Genomic DNA, 17,678 nt, shown 5'->3' on the forward strand with positions numbered 1-17,678 from the left:
GGAAAGGGGCGGGGTGAAGCGCAGGTAGCCGGAGGGACTGGCGGGATCGTAGAGGGCTCGCTACAGTGCCCGGCTCCTCCTGCGCATGCGTAGCGCCTTCTCGTGCTCGGGGTTTGATTAGCTGGGCTGTTGAGCGCCGCTCCGCTGCTCGTCTCGCGAGAGCGCCGGTACCGCCGCAGCGATTGCTCCCGCCTGTCGCGGCGGGCGGGCGGGCGGACACCATGGCGGCGCGGGGGGGCTTGGCCTGGTGCCTCCGCCGGGTCGGGGCCAGCAGCGACTGGCTCCTGCTGGAGGCCGGCACACAGGTGAGGGGGCCGGGCCGGGACCTTCGCGGCCTCCGGCCCCTCGCAGGGGGCCGCCCGGGGTAGGGGGCGTTACCGGTGCTGGTCGGCCGGAGCCCTGTGAAAGTCCGTGCCGCGCGGCTGTCGGTGCGCTTTGTGCCGCGGTCTCCGGGCGCCTCTCAGGAGGAAGAAGCAGCCCCGTCTCGGTTAACGAGCGGCGGTCGTTAATGGTTGCGGGGAGGAGCTGGCCGTTCTCCCCGGTGCAAGGCCCGCTTCCCCCGAAGGGTGGCTCGGCGGAGCGCTGCCGCGGGCAGGGGCGGGAGGGAGAGGGAGCGCGAGGGTCCGACCTGCCGAGGCTCCCGCCGTTCGTCTCTTTTAACGCGATCTCGTGTTTACGTAGGAGCTGTTGGTGTGACGGTAGCGTCAGCGGTGGTGGGAAATCCTTAGCCTAATTAGCGGGGTGATGCTTTAGTGAGGTTAATGGTGCATAAGGTATTTTGGGGTTTGTGGCTTAAGTGACTCGGGTGTAAACGCCGTCGTGTTTTAAGTCTGCTTCAGGTGTGTTGCGGTGTGGTACAGAAATAGCTCTTTTTCAGTGATCCTGGTTTTGAACTGAAAAGCCCAAATAGGTCCTTGTACCCTGTCCCTTAGTCCCAGCAGGCAAACGCCCGTGCAGAGGCTGGGGTGCTGTCAAGGGGTTGCTGTTCCAGTGGTTGGCATTGGGCAGTTGGGTGTTGTGGGTTCGTGCTGTGCTCAATCCCTTTGTGCTGACGCATTGCAAAAGGTACCGCTCTCATCTTGCAATGCCAGGTAGCTCTTCAAGCAAATCTATAGTTTTGTTATTCTTCCATCATGGATCTGAGGCCATGAGGTGCGTGGGCATGCTCAGTGAAGGGCTTGAGGTAATACATCTGCAAAACAGGGCTCTGCTAATTGTGCAGAGAATCTTGTTCAAGGTGTTATTACTCTGATTGTCTGCACAGCGCTACAGTCCTTGTCACAGGCAACAGGGAGACTGATGACATCCTGGTACTGCAGGCTTGCCAGGCCACAGTCTAGCATGTCAGCACGGGCTGCTTTCACTGGGCATTTAAATGTCCACGCCAGACTGCACTGCTGGGGCCTGGAGATGTGCCAGGGTCTGCCAGGACTGCTGTGGGCAGCAGCCAGCTCTAGCTGGCAAGTGGTCATGTCTCGGCCCCCTCCCCCAGTTTGCTCAGTGAAGTTGATCAAAGGGAAGTTTTGTGAGTGGCCCTACTTGGTCTCGCTCTTCTAGTGTGTGAGGGCACTCACCGGGCATGAATAACAGTTCACATGGGTTAGGCATTTGGGTTGCAACTGCAGGGAGAAGTGCAAAGCTGAGCTGATAGCTGAATCTGCCTGTACTTCTTACGCGTGCAATCCATGTTGATAGAATACTAATATCTATGAAGCATTTAAGAGGTAGGAACCAAACATGGTTAAATTTGCTTCCTTGCATTTAGTTGACACGGGAGTCTGAGTTTTTGCTTTAAACTCAAGGTGAGACCTGCTCAGGTAATGTGTAGTCAATGAACTTTTCTTGACAGCAGCATCTTTCTGTCTTGGAAAGATGGAAAGTTCCTACATCCATGTAGGAACTAGAAGGTATGACACAAATGAGTTGGGATTGCAGGGGAAAAGGAGGACAGCCTTCATCCAAGGCATAAAAACTAGACTGCACTTTTATAATATTCTTCACCTGATTTAACTGTGGACTTCTGCCAAAAGGTGTTTGTCCTGCTTTTTCTGGCTGTGTGTTCCTGCTATATTACGTTGGATCCATGCAGTTGTCTAAAGGCGCGATAAGCTGACTGAAAACTTGTGCAACACACAGATGAATAAGAATAGTGTGTATGATTATCAGATCTTGCAAAGGAGGCAGTGAAGGGGAGAGAGTAGAGCTGTGCTTTAAATGGCAGTCTGCAATTAGATCAGATTTAATAAGATACTGTGAAATGGTACAATTAAATTATGTCCCTTTTTCCAGAAGATGCTATTAGATTCTAATCAGATTATTTAGATCACTTTCACTACTGGTTATGAACTGCATGTAGCTCAGTTTCTGAGCCATAAGATTGACGGTGTGATTTACAAATGTATTGTGCGTTTTGGGCATGGTTAAATGCTCGTTTTTTTAAGGCAATTTTCTGGGCTATTTTTTCCTGCATCTTGTTCACAGACAGTTGAACATATGCAACTAATGAAAGAAGAGAGCAAGAAGTAATCTTGAGACCCACAAACAATTGTACTGGTTTGAAGAAATGGTGTTTAGTTAGGTAATTGCTAAGGTGGGACATGGATGGATTGAGAGTGGATTTGAGCAGCTTTGCTGCTGAGGAAGTTTTCCATGAAAACAAGGCTGTAACCCGCCTTAGAGCAATCCAATTTTCCTCAATGGGAGAGAAAGAGAATACTTCAAACTTTGTAGGTTTCCATTTTCTATCCATTCTTGAATTTAAAAGCAAAAAAAAAGTTAATCATATTATCACAAATTCTTGGGAAATAGCTATAAGATGCTGTACTTAAATTGAAATGACATAAACTGAATTAACCATGTTGTTGCTGACTGCAGTTACTAAACTCCTTTATTTTTAGGTAACTATAGGCCGAGGATTAGATCTCACGTACCAGCTGGTGTCAAAAACCTGTCCCTTGATGATCTCTCGTAAGCACTGTGTTTTCCAGCAAAATGCAGAAGGGCAGTGGACTGTCAAGGATAACAAGGTACAGAGACTGATTAAAGACTTTGTACTCTGAGATTCACTGAAGTGAATGCCCTGTTTGGACTCAAACAATGTATAGGCTATGATATAATATGGTATTAAGTGTGACAGAAGGTCCATGGGAATGTGTCTTGCCTGTTGTGTACTTCCATCAGGAAGCTTCAGTCTGCTGCAATTGGGATGAAACCGTATTGCCTTCTGAATGTAGATTTGTGCCTTGGTTTAGCATTTTTCAGACAACTGTAGTCTCACCAAGAGCACTTTGCAGTCTGTGAACCTGTTTTATGTTGCTTTCTTAAATAAAAAATTTCGTGTGTATTTTGGTAGTATTCAAAAGGATGATCTTCTTGTCCTGCTAATGAAAGGATAATGTAGTGACACAATTGCTTTAATTATAATCAACTACAACAAGAATCTGTTGTTTGAAAAAACATGCTTAATGTTTTGTTCAAACAAGTTTCTTCTGAAAGTCTTCCTCAGCTGATTAGAATAAAGTACTCACATCAGACTCCTCAGCTAGGTCTCACTTTGACTTCAGAAATGTGGGGTTTTTTATATCATGATCTCTCCACTTTCTCATTCAGGCTGAAAACTGGAATGTTACTGTAAAATCGGTAACTTGCTTTAAAACAGCACTGGTAGAACAAAGAATGTTCAACATGTCATGAAGATTTGAAGGATGTTTGGGTCAACAGCAGATTAGTCAGAAAGGAATGGAGTGGCTACTATTAAAATTACAATGCTCTTAACAATACTCTGTTGCAGAACTTGTATAAAGTCGAAAAACTTAATGGTTTTTGCATGATTGGAGACATCTATGGTGCATTAGCTACTAACACTTCCTCTGTGTTATCACTGCTACCAGTTTTTGAAGTTGTTTCATTGAATTGCTTTGAGATACATCAGTTGTTAATGATTCTGCAGTTCATCTTGATCAGTTTTGCTGTTTTTTAAAACTATATCATGAGCTAGTGCCTTTTCAAACCCCTTGTTCTGCTTTGAACGTTATCTCTAGAAGAATATTTTCCTTGTTTATATTCTCCTTGTATTTATGGAGAACTGTCTTTTTTCTTTAAGCAGTATAAGCTATGCTGCTTTTTCTTTTCCAGTTTCTTCTAGGATTTCAGGTGACATTAAAAGTCAAGAATAATTACTGCAATATTGTATGTTTTTGACAGTGATCTACTGCAGAGTCTTTCCTTTCTGTTGGTTAGTTCTTATTTCCTCTGAAGCTTTTTGGCAGTTTTTTTTCCCCTTAGAGTTCATTGTTGTCCTTCTGCACGAGTATATAAATTAATGTTGTTCCTAGTCCTTGTACACAAAATCTGTAATGCAGGAATAATGTAAGGTAAATAATATAATGCAGTAACTGTAATAAATGGGACACGAAGCCAATAAATTGGATATTGCAAGATTTATTTAAAGAGATGGCTTGGTCTGATTGCCACACTGAAGAGGTTGGATATGTTTACAGTTGCCAGAAATAACTTGCAGAGGATTCTGTAACTGCATATTAAATTTTGCTGATTCTCTGTTCATTTGCAGAGTCTAAATGGAGTCTGGCTTAATAAACAACGCCTGGATCCCTCAAAAGCCTATCCTATCACTGAAGGAGACCGTATTCAGTTGGGAGTGCCTTTGGAAAACAAAGAGACTGCTGAATATGAGTATGAAGTAATTAAGGAGGAATGGGAGAAAATCAGACCCTTTTTAGCCCAAAGGAATGACCTGGGAAAAGCTAAGAGTTCAAGAACTAAACGTAAATTTAGTTTGGAGGAATCAGAGACATCTGGATCAGAAGGCCCTTCAAACTCCAGATCCAAAAGAGACAGAGTGTCCTGTGGCAATGAACCTCTGGGTGAATCATGTGGAAAGGTAGAAGAGGCCAAACAGTTAACAGGGAAGATGCATGTCAAGCTGCCTTCTCCTGGACCAAGCGAGCAGGATAGTGGTCCAGTGCGTAGTAGCCCTGTGCGCTCTGAGAAAGCTGTGTCTGTCACCCATAAGGACCAGAAAAGCTCTGGTCTTGCAGAGTCATGGACTGGCTTGGAAATGCTGAGGAAAACTCTAGTAGACATAATGAAGTTGAAGGTGAAAGTGCAGGAGAAACAGACAGCAGTTCTGAATGTGAAGCAGAAGCGCAGGAAGTGTGCTCAGAAGGAGATCCTGGCAATGGAGCAGGAGCTGCGGGAGTTGCAGGACCAGCTGTGCTTGGAACAAGAACATCATCAGCAGCAGGTGGAAGAGCTGGAAAGGACATTCTCTAAAGAGCAGCAGAAGCTAGAGGTATAACAGTGATAAACTTTTTGGCCTATTTTTTTTACAAACAGGTTCATTATAGCAAGATAGTAAATAATTTCAGTGAGTAAAAAAGTGCATTTTAGTTTTAAAAAAAGCTAATTTATTTTTAATTAAAAAAAAATTTAAAATTTAAAAAATTTTAATTAAAAAACCCCACAAGTCTCTGTCTGATCTTCTGTGATTACAGAGAGGACAAGTTGAAAAATATTCACCATAAGTGTGAATTTTTCTCTAGTATATGGCTGAATTAATGTCCAGTTACATGGTTAATCAGTTCCCTTTCCAAGCAAGTGAACTATTGGATGCCTTAATCCCTGCAGGGAAGGAGACTTAATCATACTTTCAAAAAAAAAAAAAAATCTTTCTTGCAATCTGTAAGTGTCTTCAAGCAGTATGTTGATAAGTAGGTTTTTTAGATAACAAACTGAAGTCTTTCTACTTAAGTTTGCTCAAAATCTGGTTTAAAGGAAGTAAGAATTCATCTTGGAATGAGTTTCATGATTTATCAGCTACTTCCTTTAAAGTGTGCTGCTAAAGGCGAGGTACCTCTATCAGAAGTACAGAAAGTCTGGAGTTGCGTGCATGGGGCATGTGGGGAAGTTCAGCTGGAGCTGTAGGTATCTTTGAATGTGCTTAAAGATAAGAGTTGCAGGTTTTTTCTCATGTTTGAGTTGTTGCTGACCTCTTTGCTGCTATGAATGTGCTGGTTCCTTCACAGCTAGAATAGCATGTAGGTGTTCCAAGTATGTAACTGTAACTGATATATCCATTTTAACTCTTCACAGTAAATGATGGCTCTAATTTCTGTTGTACCCATGTAACACTAGAGTGGGACATCCCAGGGTTTCCTGAAAACCAGCATTGTTTCTTTAAGCATATCCTCTAAAGAGACACTGCAAAGTAGTAATTTTCTGTTCCTTGCTTTCTTCATGTCTTTTTGTTTGTTTGCTTTTCCTTTTCCTTTCTCTAAGAGTTTTCCTCCAGCAAAAAGGTCTTATTTTGTTGTGGTTTGGTTTTTTTTTTTTTCCCCTCAGGGAGTAACCTGGCAACATGGGGAAGAGAATCTGAAGGAGCAACTGGCCCAGGTCCTGCAAGAGGCAAGTGGTTATGAGTCTGGATTTGGTCTAACTGTGAATCTCAGATACTTAAGTGTGTCTTAGTGCTGTGGCCTCTTGGTACAATTCTAGGACTTTGCCTCTGGTGCATATTTTCATCTACAGACCAAATTTCTGTCAGAAAGTGGCAGACCTCCCTTTGTGGGACCTGCTATTTGCCAGCAAATATTGTGAGAATATGCATTCACATTGAAAGCATTAAATAGCTGCAGTGATTTTTACTTGAATTTGGTCCTTCGGCTGGTGGGCTTTTTTTTGTGAGGTTGGTCTGCTAGGTATCTGTTTTGGGGTAGTTGTTTTGGCAATTTTAACTCTTGTTTAGGAATGTTTTTGTAAGAGATTGCCACACGCTTAGGTTCCCTAGCTTCTTTCCAAAAGGTCTTTGCTTTTGGAAAGCTAATCTGAAAACAGCTTCAGGTAACCCTGCATATAGTGACAGGTTTTTGTGATCCTTATGTGTCAAATATCCCTTGATACTCAAATGTCTCTCACTCAAAATGGTGACTGTAAAACCTAACTGAAGTGAAAGAGTAACCTGGGTGTGTGAGCCGATGCAGGCAGAATGCAGGAACAACCACAAAACCACGGATTAAGGGCAAAAAACAAATTTAATCTCAATACCTCATGGATCGGGGAACCTCTGAAGCAGCACCTGGGCAGAGGCAGACAAGCAGGGGATGCAGGCACTGTGGAGCGAGAGAGAGTCCTTATTAGCAAGAGAGCCCTTGTTAGCAAGGGAGTGAGAGCGTGAGAGAGTTCACACTTGCTGTTTGGGCCTGTATTTCAAGGATTCTGGCAGGCAGAGTTTTCCACTGTGCTTTGATCTCTTCAACAGCAGGGCAGGAATCTCAGGCGTGTTCGATAAGGTGCCCCTGAGTCCATCCCAGGCCTATGTTATCTAGATGCAGATGTTCTACTTGTTGAGCACACAGAACTAAGCAACAATTAGTGTGATATATGTGTTTTCCAGCATCCCACATGTGAGTCACTTGAGCGTGTTTACAGTCCTCCTCGCCAATCTTCCATTACTTTCCAACACTGGGAGAGGGAATGAGAAGTGCCATGACACTGGGAAGGTCATAAATAACTGGCGCTACATTCCAATTTTAAGGCTAAACTGCCTTAACACTCCAATTTATATAGACATGTGTTGGTTTTTTTAGGAGGAGATTAGGAGAAATGAGTATGCTGAACCTCGTGATTACAGCCATGTGTATTTAATAGGATAGCTGATAATGGCACTCTTCTAATTTCTGGGATGATATTGTTACAGCATCATGCTTTGATGGAAGAACTGAGCCGTAGTAAAAAAGATTTTGAGGAGATAATTCGAGCCAAGAATAAAGAACTGGAAGAAACCAAGGTAAGGTATAACTGAATTCTTAGTTTTATTCATAAGTGAAACATGATACACTGCAGCAGAGGAAATGGTTAATTTATCATTTGCCTTGACTGTACTGTGCCTCCTGTACTGAAAAACTCCTGCATTTTGAGGTGGCAGCTGACTCTAGTTTCCACGATTGGGGGAGGGAGGGTACACCTTGCTCTCTTCATAAAGTAGTATTGAGCAGTCATTACTAGATCTTTCTCAATCATAAAGAAAGCCCTGAACCTGAATTGTGTGTTGTGCAGAAGTGGGCCCATTCCACCCTTTCTTTAAAAAAAAAAAAAAAAAAAAAAAAAAAAAAAAAAAAAAAAAGAAGAAGAAGAGTGTGTTTGAAAAGTGAGGGGCTTCATTTTCAGTTAGAGTGCACTCAGGTAGAACTGCAGTGTTCCAGCAGCCCCACAAGAGAGCGTAGGACTGAAACAACATGGAATTTGAATAATGAATGAGATAAGCCACATTTCTTCCTGCCCTTGACACAAGGTGATGAGTGGAAAAATAATTAAGGAGGTCTTGTCCTGTGTCTTAGTCCTGGAAATTAGAACATTATGCACCTCTGGCTGTTTGCTTTATGGTTTGTTTTTTATGTTGTCTTTGCAACTTGCTTTTTCAAGTATAGCTTCAATTGGAAGAATTTCTCTGTTATTTTTAGAAGGAAAAGGCGGTACCTAGGAGCCTAATTTAACTCCAAACAAAAAAAAATATTATTGGGCAGTTAAATGCAAGTAAATGTTTTAAATTCTTATGATTCCTTTTTTAAGTGTTTGAGGTATTTTGTTGGGTGTTTTGCTCTTTACATCAAAGAACTGTTCTGTTGACTTAAGCCAAACTCATTCCATGAAGGGGTTGAAAGAGATTCTGAAAAGATTGATCCAGCTGGTGGTTTCTTTAGGCTGAAGGCAATTTTGGTAAGGGCTGCTGTTCTTGCTTGTTAAGTTCTCTATGGTGCATAGGAATATTCTCAAAAGTGCCATGACTACAAAGTGGAGAGAGGTTGCAGATCTGGGTATGTAATAGACACAGACGTGACATGTGGAGACTTGCAGTTTTATGTTTTTCTACATGTACTACTTTCCCCTGCACAGGCACTTCCTGCCAATATTGTGTTGAGTAAAACCTTGTTCTTGTTGATACATGACCATACGTACTTTCCCATTAGGAGGAGAAGGAAAAGGTGAGAGCCCAAAAAGAAGAGGTGTTGAATCAGATGAATGACGTGTTGGAGAATGAGTTGCAGTGCACGATCTGTTCTGAGCACTTTATTGAGGTATGTTTAAACTGATATGGGTTTGCTAGTAAAGAAAAGACTTGAGAAGCTTTCACTAGTTCTATTAAAGTAATAGTGAAGCTTATTTCTTTACTTTGCTAGTTTAACAGTTGCAGCAGTGAGTTCTGGGTAAGGACTGATCCAGAAACCCATTCTGTCAGCCCTAACTCTTCTGGGCAGCAAGTTCAGCTTTAATGTCCCTACCTGCATAGAGATGAGTGCTTAATCCTAAAATGCATATAGGCTTGCAGCAGTTTTGGGTGATTTTGCACTGCTGCTCTGAGCTGCTGCTGATAGCCTGGTTGGGGAAGAATCATTTTATAGTGGACCTTGCTTTAAGTTGATGAGGATTGGACTGCTTCAGGTTTAGATATAGGAAGAGGTTAGCAAAGGAGGGGAGGTACAGTGTTTACTCAAGTCCCGAACTGTTTATATCATTCAGATAAATTTCTTTGAGAAGGATAAACTGACCTACTTCCATTTGATTCTAGAATTAGCAGGTAGGCAGGCAGGCTATGCCTGAAATGTAGAGTGTTATTTCTGTTCGTGTTTTGCTAGAACTTCAGTTTCATTACAGTCATTACTACTCCCTGATGTGTTGTTATAATGATTTAAGAGCTATCTGAAGTTTTAATTTCTGGTTTCTTAGTGATTTAAGATGCTATTCTGTAGTATCAGAGTTTTTCCATAATTTAATTATTTTCAAATTGGAGAAACTTAGAGTTAATTCTTTCTGTCCATGTTTTTGACTTGCTATGATCTACACTGAATCCATTAACCAACTTGTAAAACTTGTCCGCACTCTGGCACGGGAAAGTTATTTTATGTGTAACCCCTACAAAGGCTAAAGATGGGGGCTTTGGGCTTCCTCCTCTTCCCTTAAAGGAAATGTTCATCTACCTTTTTCTGACTTCAGTGGGGGATTTTTTTGACAATGCTTGTGTGAGCATGCACTGATATGTATTCTTCCCTCAAATTCCGCAGGCAGTCACTCTGAACTGTGCGCACAGCTTCTGTTCCTACTGTATCAATGAGTGGACGAAACGTAAAGTGGAGTGCCCTATCTGCAGGCAGGAGATCAAATCAAAGACACGCTCTCTGGTGCTGGATAACTGCATTGACAGGATGGTAGAAAAACTGGATGTGGCAATGAAAGAGCATCGCCTGACCCTTATCAGAGAGCGGAAAGGTGAGAGGTGGGTGGATGTGGCATGATGAGTACAATCTCTCATTCCATCTATTTTGTACAACTTTCTTTGGCACCTATATACCAAGGAGATGCTCAGGGAATGCAGCAGAAACACTAGAAAATTAATTTTAAGGTATTTTGTGTAACTAGCTTTACTGAACATAAAAAAAATAATAAAATTAATTAAAAGTTTGGAAAAACAGGTCAGTATGAATGGCCCAGTCGAGCAGGACAGCTTAACCATACTAAAGGTTATGCTGTTTCAAAGAGATCAACAAATAAAAGCAAAACTATAGAGAATGGGCCTTGAAAACTTTACCAGGCACCTTTTGATTAAGCTATTGACTGCATTATTGCAAAAACTCAGCAGAGGAGTGCCTGACGAGAAACTCTGAATCCTCTTCTGTGTGCTCAACTATGTAGGAAATCTCTGAAGGGAATGTCAACGTGTCATGTAAGTGTGTGGCTGAACTGGTAGTTGCTTTGCCATGTTAATTTTTAGGGAATTGACCACTGTGACTTAAATGCGTAACCTCTTGCCTAGTTGTAGCTAAAAGACTGTGCATGGTGGTGACAGCTGTAAGTAAAACTCTAGTATCGAGTATTCCTATTCTGCTTCCCTTTTACAAATTTGTTTCCAGAGCACATGACACTGGTATCTAGGTGCAGAAATGTAGAAGTCTCTTCCTGCTGCCCCTTAACAAATTTCTATTGCTGTGTTCCCTTAAGTAATTGTCTTGTTTTCCCCTTGTAGAGGTGAATGCATGTTCCTTCATTTTGCAATGTGTCAAGCCTTTTACCTAATGAAAGGTGTTTTTGGAACATTTCAGATTCTCCACTGTGACATAGAGTGACATCGCTAAGCAGTATTAGTTCACATCCAAAATTGTCACTTATTTAACCATTCAGTCTGATTCCCTCAGGAAATTGCTCAGAGGCTGCCCAACTCGGCTTCGTGAGTTGCTGTCACCTCTGCAGAACTGACGCTGCTCTTGTGTAACACACAAATCTGCAGGGTATGCCATAGCACTAGCGAAGTGTCTCATCAGGTAGATAATGGTGATGGGATGAAGTGGTGCTTTTGTTGGAGCCCACTTCACTTCTGTGTGGCAAACCAGTGGTCTTCGTGCTTGTTTGAACAAAAAGGAAAAAAGCTCATAGCCTACCTTCACATGTGATAGATGCTCTAATTATTTAAAATTATTATTAGTTAGTAGGAAATAGTTTAGCTTCACCATGACACACTTCAGGAGGAAGGATGAATTGTTTCTGTGTGGTCTTTTTATTCAATGATGGAAACATTGATTGAGATGAAGATAACCGTGTAACATGAATTCCTAAGAAGAAATCGGCTGAAAGAGAAATAATAGTGCAAGTGGCACTTGGGAAGTTCAGTCAGAGCTTCCCAAGAAGCCTTTCCGAGAGCCTTAGTATAACAGGCACCAATAGGACAGCTCGCCCTCTTAAGTGTATGGGGGTTTTAACCATTAAGGGGCTATAAATGTCCTGAGCAACCATTGTTCAAGGGCTCCTTACCACATTTTGTTCATTCCCTCTTTCTTACCTGGCAAGGCACTGTAACAGCCGCTTCCATTGCTAGTTGTGTGCCAGTGAAGGGATGGAGAATGTCTCCTTCTCATCTGTGCTATCTTAAGAAGAAAAGGCATATAGGAAACTTAAGAAAACAAACCAAAAAAGCCCTTTAGATTTTTAATGCTGAAAACTGAAAGGAATAAGGCTTATGCCCTGCAGCTTGACAGACCTATTGCAAACTGACAGTGAGAGGCTATGTTTCAAAGAGAACTAGTAATTTAGCAGCCTTTGTGGGTACAGTGGTCACTGCTAACTTTTGTATCTGTGTATTTTAAATGCAGAGAAACAGAATGCGTTGGTGAAACCAGCCATGGACAATGATGGCAGCATCATTTCTTCCATCTCCTCCATCTTTTTGATGAGCAGTTGTGACAGTGAGGACTCTGAGGAGGATTCTTACTATAATGAAAGCTACTACATTATCTAAAAACTATTACTGCAGACTCGTTTGCCTGTGTGCTGCCCAGAACAACCTCATGGTGTTTGGTTGACTACTGCTGGATGAGTGGACCGGACATCTGAGAGATTCTATGAAGAGGCTAGAGCTGAAAACTGGCAGCATTTGGAAAAAAAGACCTCATTTTTTAAATGAATGTACAGAAGCTTGATCTCTAAAACAAAACTGGGATTGTGAGAGAACCAACTGTCATTTTGCTGGATAGCTGACATAAAAAACCCAGGCTTCCATGATCGCTCGTGACCTATTTGGTGTAATGTAATAGTTTGTATGCATTGCTGCCCTTTCCCTGGTGAATGACATGTTTAAATGTGTACATCAGCTTCCCTTATTTCAGGCAGCAGAGGGAGTGGCCCAACCTATTTGAGAACTTGGCCATCCCCACCAGCAGGCAGGAGAGGTATATCAGCAAAAAGTGCCAATGTGGGTTTTCCTCTTTTCATATGGCAGCTAGAGTCTTCCCAGGCCTCTGGCAGTAAAGGAAACAAAGGGTAGGTTATGGACCCTGCCAGCTTAAGTGCATTGTAATCAGAGCTGCTGGCCATTCCTTTGCTCTTTTGATGTTACTCATTTTGTGTTAGATAGGGATGGAGAAGATTAAATCTTCCAGAATTCCTTAGCTGGTGCTCTTTTCATATAGTATGTTTGCTATGTTCCCTCTTCAGGCTTTTGCATGAAGGGTTTTAGAATTTGGAAGCAGCGCATCCAGAAGATACTAGCAATGACTTCAGAAACACGTGTAGCAGCGGAGAGGAACCTCTGCCTCTTCAGAAATGCTGCTATCTGAATTAGTGAAATATCCTGTTGGCAGGGTAGGAAAGCAGCATCTGTAGGCAACCACAAGGCACAGAAGGAAGCATTCAGTTTTACTGTTTACAAAACATTGCTGTTGAGCCGTGGGTTGTACTACCCTCACAGCAAATCGCTCATCCTGAAGAGACTGAGCAAGTCTTGCCTCGCCCTATCATGACTTTGTCTATGAAGTTCCATGTTCAGTAGCATATACTTTTGACTTAGCTGTTACATGGAAAGGACTGTTTTACACTGTGAGAAGAGGATGGGGGAAGGCCTTCTCATCCGTAATATTTCTTCAGCTATTTGTACTTTCTGTGTTTATTTTGTTGAAGAAGAAAAATATAAATCCATTTCTGCATTAGTCTTCCTTGGTACAACTGATACGAATATCTTTCTCCTAGTTTTCTTTGATTTTTTTTTTTTTTTTGAGAAAACACAGACTATCTCATTTTCATGACTTTGCTTTGTGTTTTAATTGCTGTAAGCAGTGTGACTATTCTAAAGTTCTTTGAAAGACTTGTGTATTCAGGAATTGATAAAAGGCAACTCAACTCTTCAAACCTGTGGCTACCCTAACAGTAATTTAGTAGATACAATTGTACCTCTTACCTTCTTCCACTAAAGAAAGATCCCACTAAAGAGGTGCGTGAATGCTGATGCTGTCCTAAGGAAGCAGTGCATTCTGACAGATTTGATTGGTAGGACTTAAACAAGGGAGGTAGGTCTGATCTGTGGGCCAGGCAACTTTCTTAAAATCTTAGTGTAAGGTTTCTTTTGTGAAAGAGACTCAACTCAAACATCTTGAGTTTTCCTCTATCCCTTTTAATATTAATTTTCTATATATGATCATAAAAGTTTCTTTTGTGAATATATGTTCTCTAGGATGTCTGAGAGAAGAGGGTTCCTCAAAACACTTGTGAAATAGGCTGACGTTGGAACAGGCATTCCTGATGAAGAGGAGTAGGAGGAAAATACTCTGGCTACCTAGGACTGCAAATTCTTCTACTGTGTATCTCTTCCATGTTGCTGTGCTTTTTTTGCTTGTTTCATTTTGCTAAATATATTTATTTTGTTATGTTGGTGTTTATGCATATTGCAGAGAAGGATAATGCTTCTCCTAGTAACAGAGTAATTCTTCAGTGTGATTTCTGTGCGTGTCCTCTTTTCACTAGAATATGAAGAACATAAGCAGTATACCAAACCTTTTCCACTCTTATGGGTAGGTGCATTGTGTGTAAAGGTCGAAGGAGAGAGGTTAAGTAATAATACTGTTCACTTGCAAAAGCATTTCACTGACAAAAGCAGAGCTCTCTTCCCAGTTCACTAAGTTCCTCAGTAAAACTACTATCAGATACAGAGCCGATGACTAGGCATAAAAAAAAGTCAGCTGAACTGTTGAGTTTATGCAAAAGATGTCTGTATTTCCAATACTATGCTTTCCCTTGGTCTGAGGTCTGGATCCTTTCTTCTACTTGATTGTACATCTCAATGTCCCCTTGGAGATGTCACGTAGTGTGATAATCAAAAAATTTCAGAGTAATATATTGTTTATCAACATCAGCAGGAATAACTGGGAAGGAATGCTAATGGATTGCAGAACAGGACCATGACAGAGGGCTGGTGTGCTGTTTAACTCCTGCAGATCTATGGATTCCAAGATCAGTCTGACAGTTGCTTTTCTCTTGCATGGGTAGTCTACCACATTAGTGCTTGGTGAGCTCTAGCAACAGCTATCATTTAACTTTGCAAAACATGTAACATGCACTTTAATAATCCAGCTGTGTCCCCCCCTCAATGTGGGGTTTTGATTTTTTTCAGATAGGCTCTGACTAGTCAATATTTTGCTTCCTGCTCATAGTCCTTCCCTCCTGCCACTTCCTATTGCCATAACTTCATATATTTAGATGCATACTCTACAGCGACTAGATAAATCATAAACTACACTTCCCAAATAGTATATTCCTGTCCCTTGGGGTTATCACGTTTATTTTTTAAGATTAAACATTCATGCCTGTGTACTAAGCTGTATGCCCCTGGGTTTCAAGCTTAACGCGAAGTACAAGATAGCTCAATTAACATTTGAAAATAATTGACAAATTATCTGTAGACATGTATTAGGCTTTTATTGCATGAAAAACTCTATCATCACGGGCCTTACAAAACCTGCTGTGGCTCTGCTCAGGGAACGGAGCTGTAGTTAGTTAATGGTGAAGCGCCTGGTGGTGAGCAGGCTTATAGGCTTCTCCATAGGAAACCTGCAGTGCCACCAGGCATAGTGACATCTCCAGCCAGCGTCAGGGCAGGGCCCTGAGAAGGGATGGGGGCGTGCTGCCCACCGTCACCCCCACGGTGAGGGAGCTGCTAAAAGTTTGTCTCCTTCAGAAGCAGGAAAAAAGCTGTTTTTCTAAGAAAGTACTGCTTTTAAGGCAGTGGTTGAACTACCTGTGCGTTAACACACTTTATATACTTTTTTTTAATAAGCTTTGTATACATTTTCATACACTTTATATACATTTTTATACACAATATATTTACAAAAATTATATGTGGATACATAACATTTTGCATAGAATTTCAATATATTTTCACCCCGTGCACCCCCACCTCACCTCCCCGTGGAGGTGTGTGATCACAATTTATATACATTGTTTATACACAATCTATTTGCAAAAAGTGTGTGTGTATATATATATAAAACACTTTACGTAGAATTTCAATATATTTTCACCCCTATGCACCCCTAACCTCACCTCCATCGGGAAGGACTGAGGCCGCCGGTTACCTGCTTCCTCAGCGCGGCGGGCCCTGAGGCCGCTGCCCTCGCAGCGGGCAGGGCAGAGCGGGGAAGGGCGGGCCTAGGCCCGCCGCCGCGCCGCCGGCGTTGCTTAGCGACCGGGAGGAGGGGTTACTTCCGGGTTGGGGCCGCGGGCGGTGCGTCACTGCCGCGCGCCGGCGGGCTGAGGAGGACCCGCGGGCGAAGGGGCGGTGACAGCGGCGGCTCCGAGCGGGGAAACGAAACCGCCGCCGTCGGCGGAGGAGGAACGGTCCGGCTCACCCGCCGCCGGGCCTTCGGGAGACGGACCGAGCAACACGCCTGTCACCGCTCTGCCGCCTCCTCCTGCCGTGAGTGCTACTCGATCTGAGGGGGCCCGGCCCACGGCTCGCCTGGCCTCTGGTACCGGGAGCGGGGGGGTGGCCCCCCCCGCTCCCGGTACCAGAGGCCAGGCGAGCCGTGGGCCGGGCCCCCTCGGGGTTTTGTGTTGCTGAAGGGCTTTTTCCTCTCAGTTGCGTGTCGCCTGAGGGACGGGGTGCCGTTTAAGCTGCCGTTATTTTCGAGTAGTTTTGAAATCTAGCGGGAAAACGGAGGCGCGGAGGGACCCTTTGTGGGGTTGGGAGGGTGGGGAGTCGTGAGAGGAAGCTAGGAGGGGTGAACTAAGAGTGTGTTGACCTCATACCTCGGAAGAAATAGAAAATTGCTCTCGGTTTGTTAGAAATAAGCAAGCAAGGGAAAAAAAAAAAATCACCGAAACAACCCTAAATTGACACAAGAGCAGATAAACGTGAGTTGGCTTTGAATGAGCTTCTAGTGGAAGGGGAAAGATTTCTTAGCCATAGTGCAGTGAAGTTGTGGGATGATTTTGCAGTTGGAGTCATGGGGATGAGTAAAGGAATTGGTCTTAAGCTGACCTGTATATGTTGGTGGAAATAAGTTTGATGACAGAGGTTTCGAATCAGTGCCCCAGGACATCTTTTCTAGCTCAGCGTTCCTATGTAGTGTAATAAACACCAATAAGTTTTTATTGCTTGCTATCAATAGCAGTGAGGCTTAGCTAGTGCTCCCTGTATCTATGCCTTTTAATTTTTACCTGCTTTCCTGTTCCTTGGTTCTTGTCCTCTGCAGGCCTTCCCACTTAGTTCCTATAAACTCCATTTTATATGTTAGTCCTTTCTCTGGGTTTATTCAAAGTTTATCAGCCACATCCAGAAGCTTGATATCTTGCCAGTGATTCCTGGTGAAAAACACAAATACCCTCCAGCTTGAGCACACATATTTACTGAAGTTCTGATATGGAAGTCATGTAGGAAAGCTCTTTTATTAATTAACATTTGCAGAGGTGAGGTCAGAGATGTTCTATGTCTCTTGTGAAAAATTGGTTCCACCTTGCATGTTCGCCATTAGATTGATCTTAGTTTTTTTTGTGTGTATGTGTTTGGGTAAAACGAATCTTTTATTCTGTAGCAGTAACCAACTGTCATATATTTAAGTTATCTAAGTGCTGACGTCTGGGTTGTTTTCATCTACAAGTGTTTAATGATAAGTAGGTTGTAGAAATTATTTGAAATTCAAGTCATCAGTAATAGGGAAGCTTCTGTGTAGATTCGTGTTTGTTTTGTTAGAATAGCTATTAAAAAAGGTAGGTTCAAAAGAAGACAATACTACTTACCTAAAACAAACGTAAATTGAGAAGCATAATACTGAATAGTCCATAAAATTATCTGTGCCACCATGCTGCTGCTCCTTACTCTTCAGCATGTAGGAGAAAGTTACCTT

At 42.6% G+C, this 17,678-nt stretch overlaps 1 protein-coding gene across 2 annotated transcripts; it reads left to right on the forward strand.

The window, feature by feature from the left end:
• Positions 1-203: 203 nt before the first annotated feature.
• RNF8 (ring finger protein 8) lies at positions 204-14,270 on the forward strand. 2 transcript variants are annotated; one of them, XM_074161548.1, is made up of 8 exons: positions 204-305; positions 2,898-3,026; positions 4,571-5,311; positions 6,361-6,423; positions 7,715-7,804; positions 8,985-9,092; positions 10,077-10,281; positions 12,156-14,269. In XM_074161548.1, exons 1-8 carry the CDS (start codon positions 222-224, stop codon positions 12,299-12,301), a joined length of 1,566 nt encoding a protein of 521 aa, XP_074017649.1. In that variant the 5' UTR covers positions 204-221; the 3' UTR covers positions 12,302-14,269. The 2 variants fall into 2 exon arrangements, with proteins under 2 accessions (XP_074017649.1, XP_074017657.1); XM_074161556.1 differs by having other exon boundaries at positions 221-305; positions 10,077-10,288; positions 12,156-14,270.
• The last annotated feature ends 3,408 nt before the right edge of the window (positions 14,271-17,678 follow it).

Source organism: Numenius arquata, chromosome 2 (genome assembly GCF_964106895.1).
Source record: "Numenius arquata chromosome 2, bNumArq3.hap1.1, whole genome shotgun sequence".
In the NCBI taxonomy this organism is placed as follows: Eukaryota; Metazoa; Chordata; class Aves; order Charadriiformes; family Scolopacidae; genus Numenius; species Numenius arquata.

Coding starts and splice junctions, on each gene's coding strand:
- RNF8 (XM_074161548.1), top strand. CDS start 222: ATGGCGGCGCGGGGGGGCTTGGCCTGGTGCCTCCGCCGGGTCGGGGCC. Junction 306..2,897: donor TGCTGGAGGCCGGCACACAG/GTGAGGGGGCCG, acceptor CTTTATTTTTAG/GTAACTATAGGCCGAGGATT. Junction 5,312..6,360: donor AAGAGCAGCAGAAGCTAGAG/GTATAACAGTGA, acceptor TTTTCCCCTCAG/GGAGTAACCTGGCAACATGG.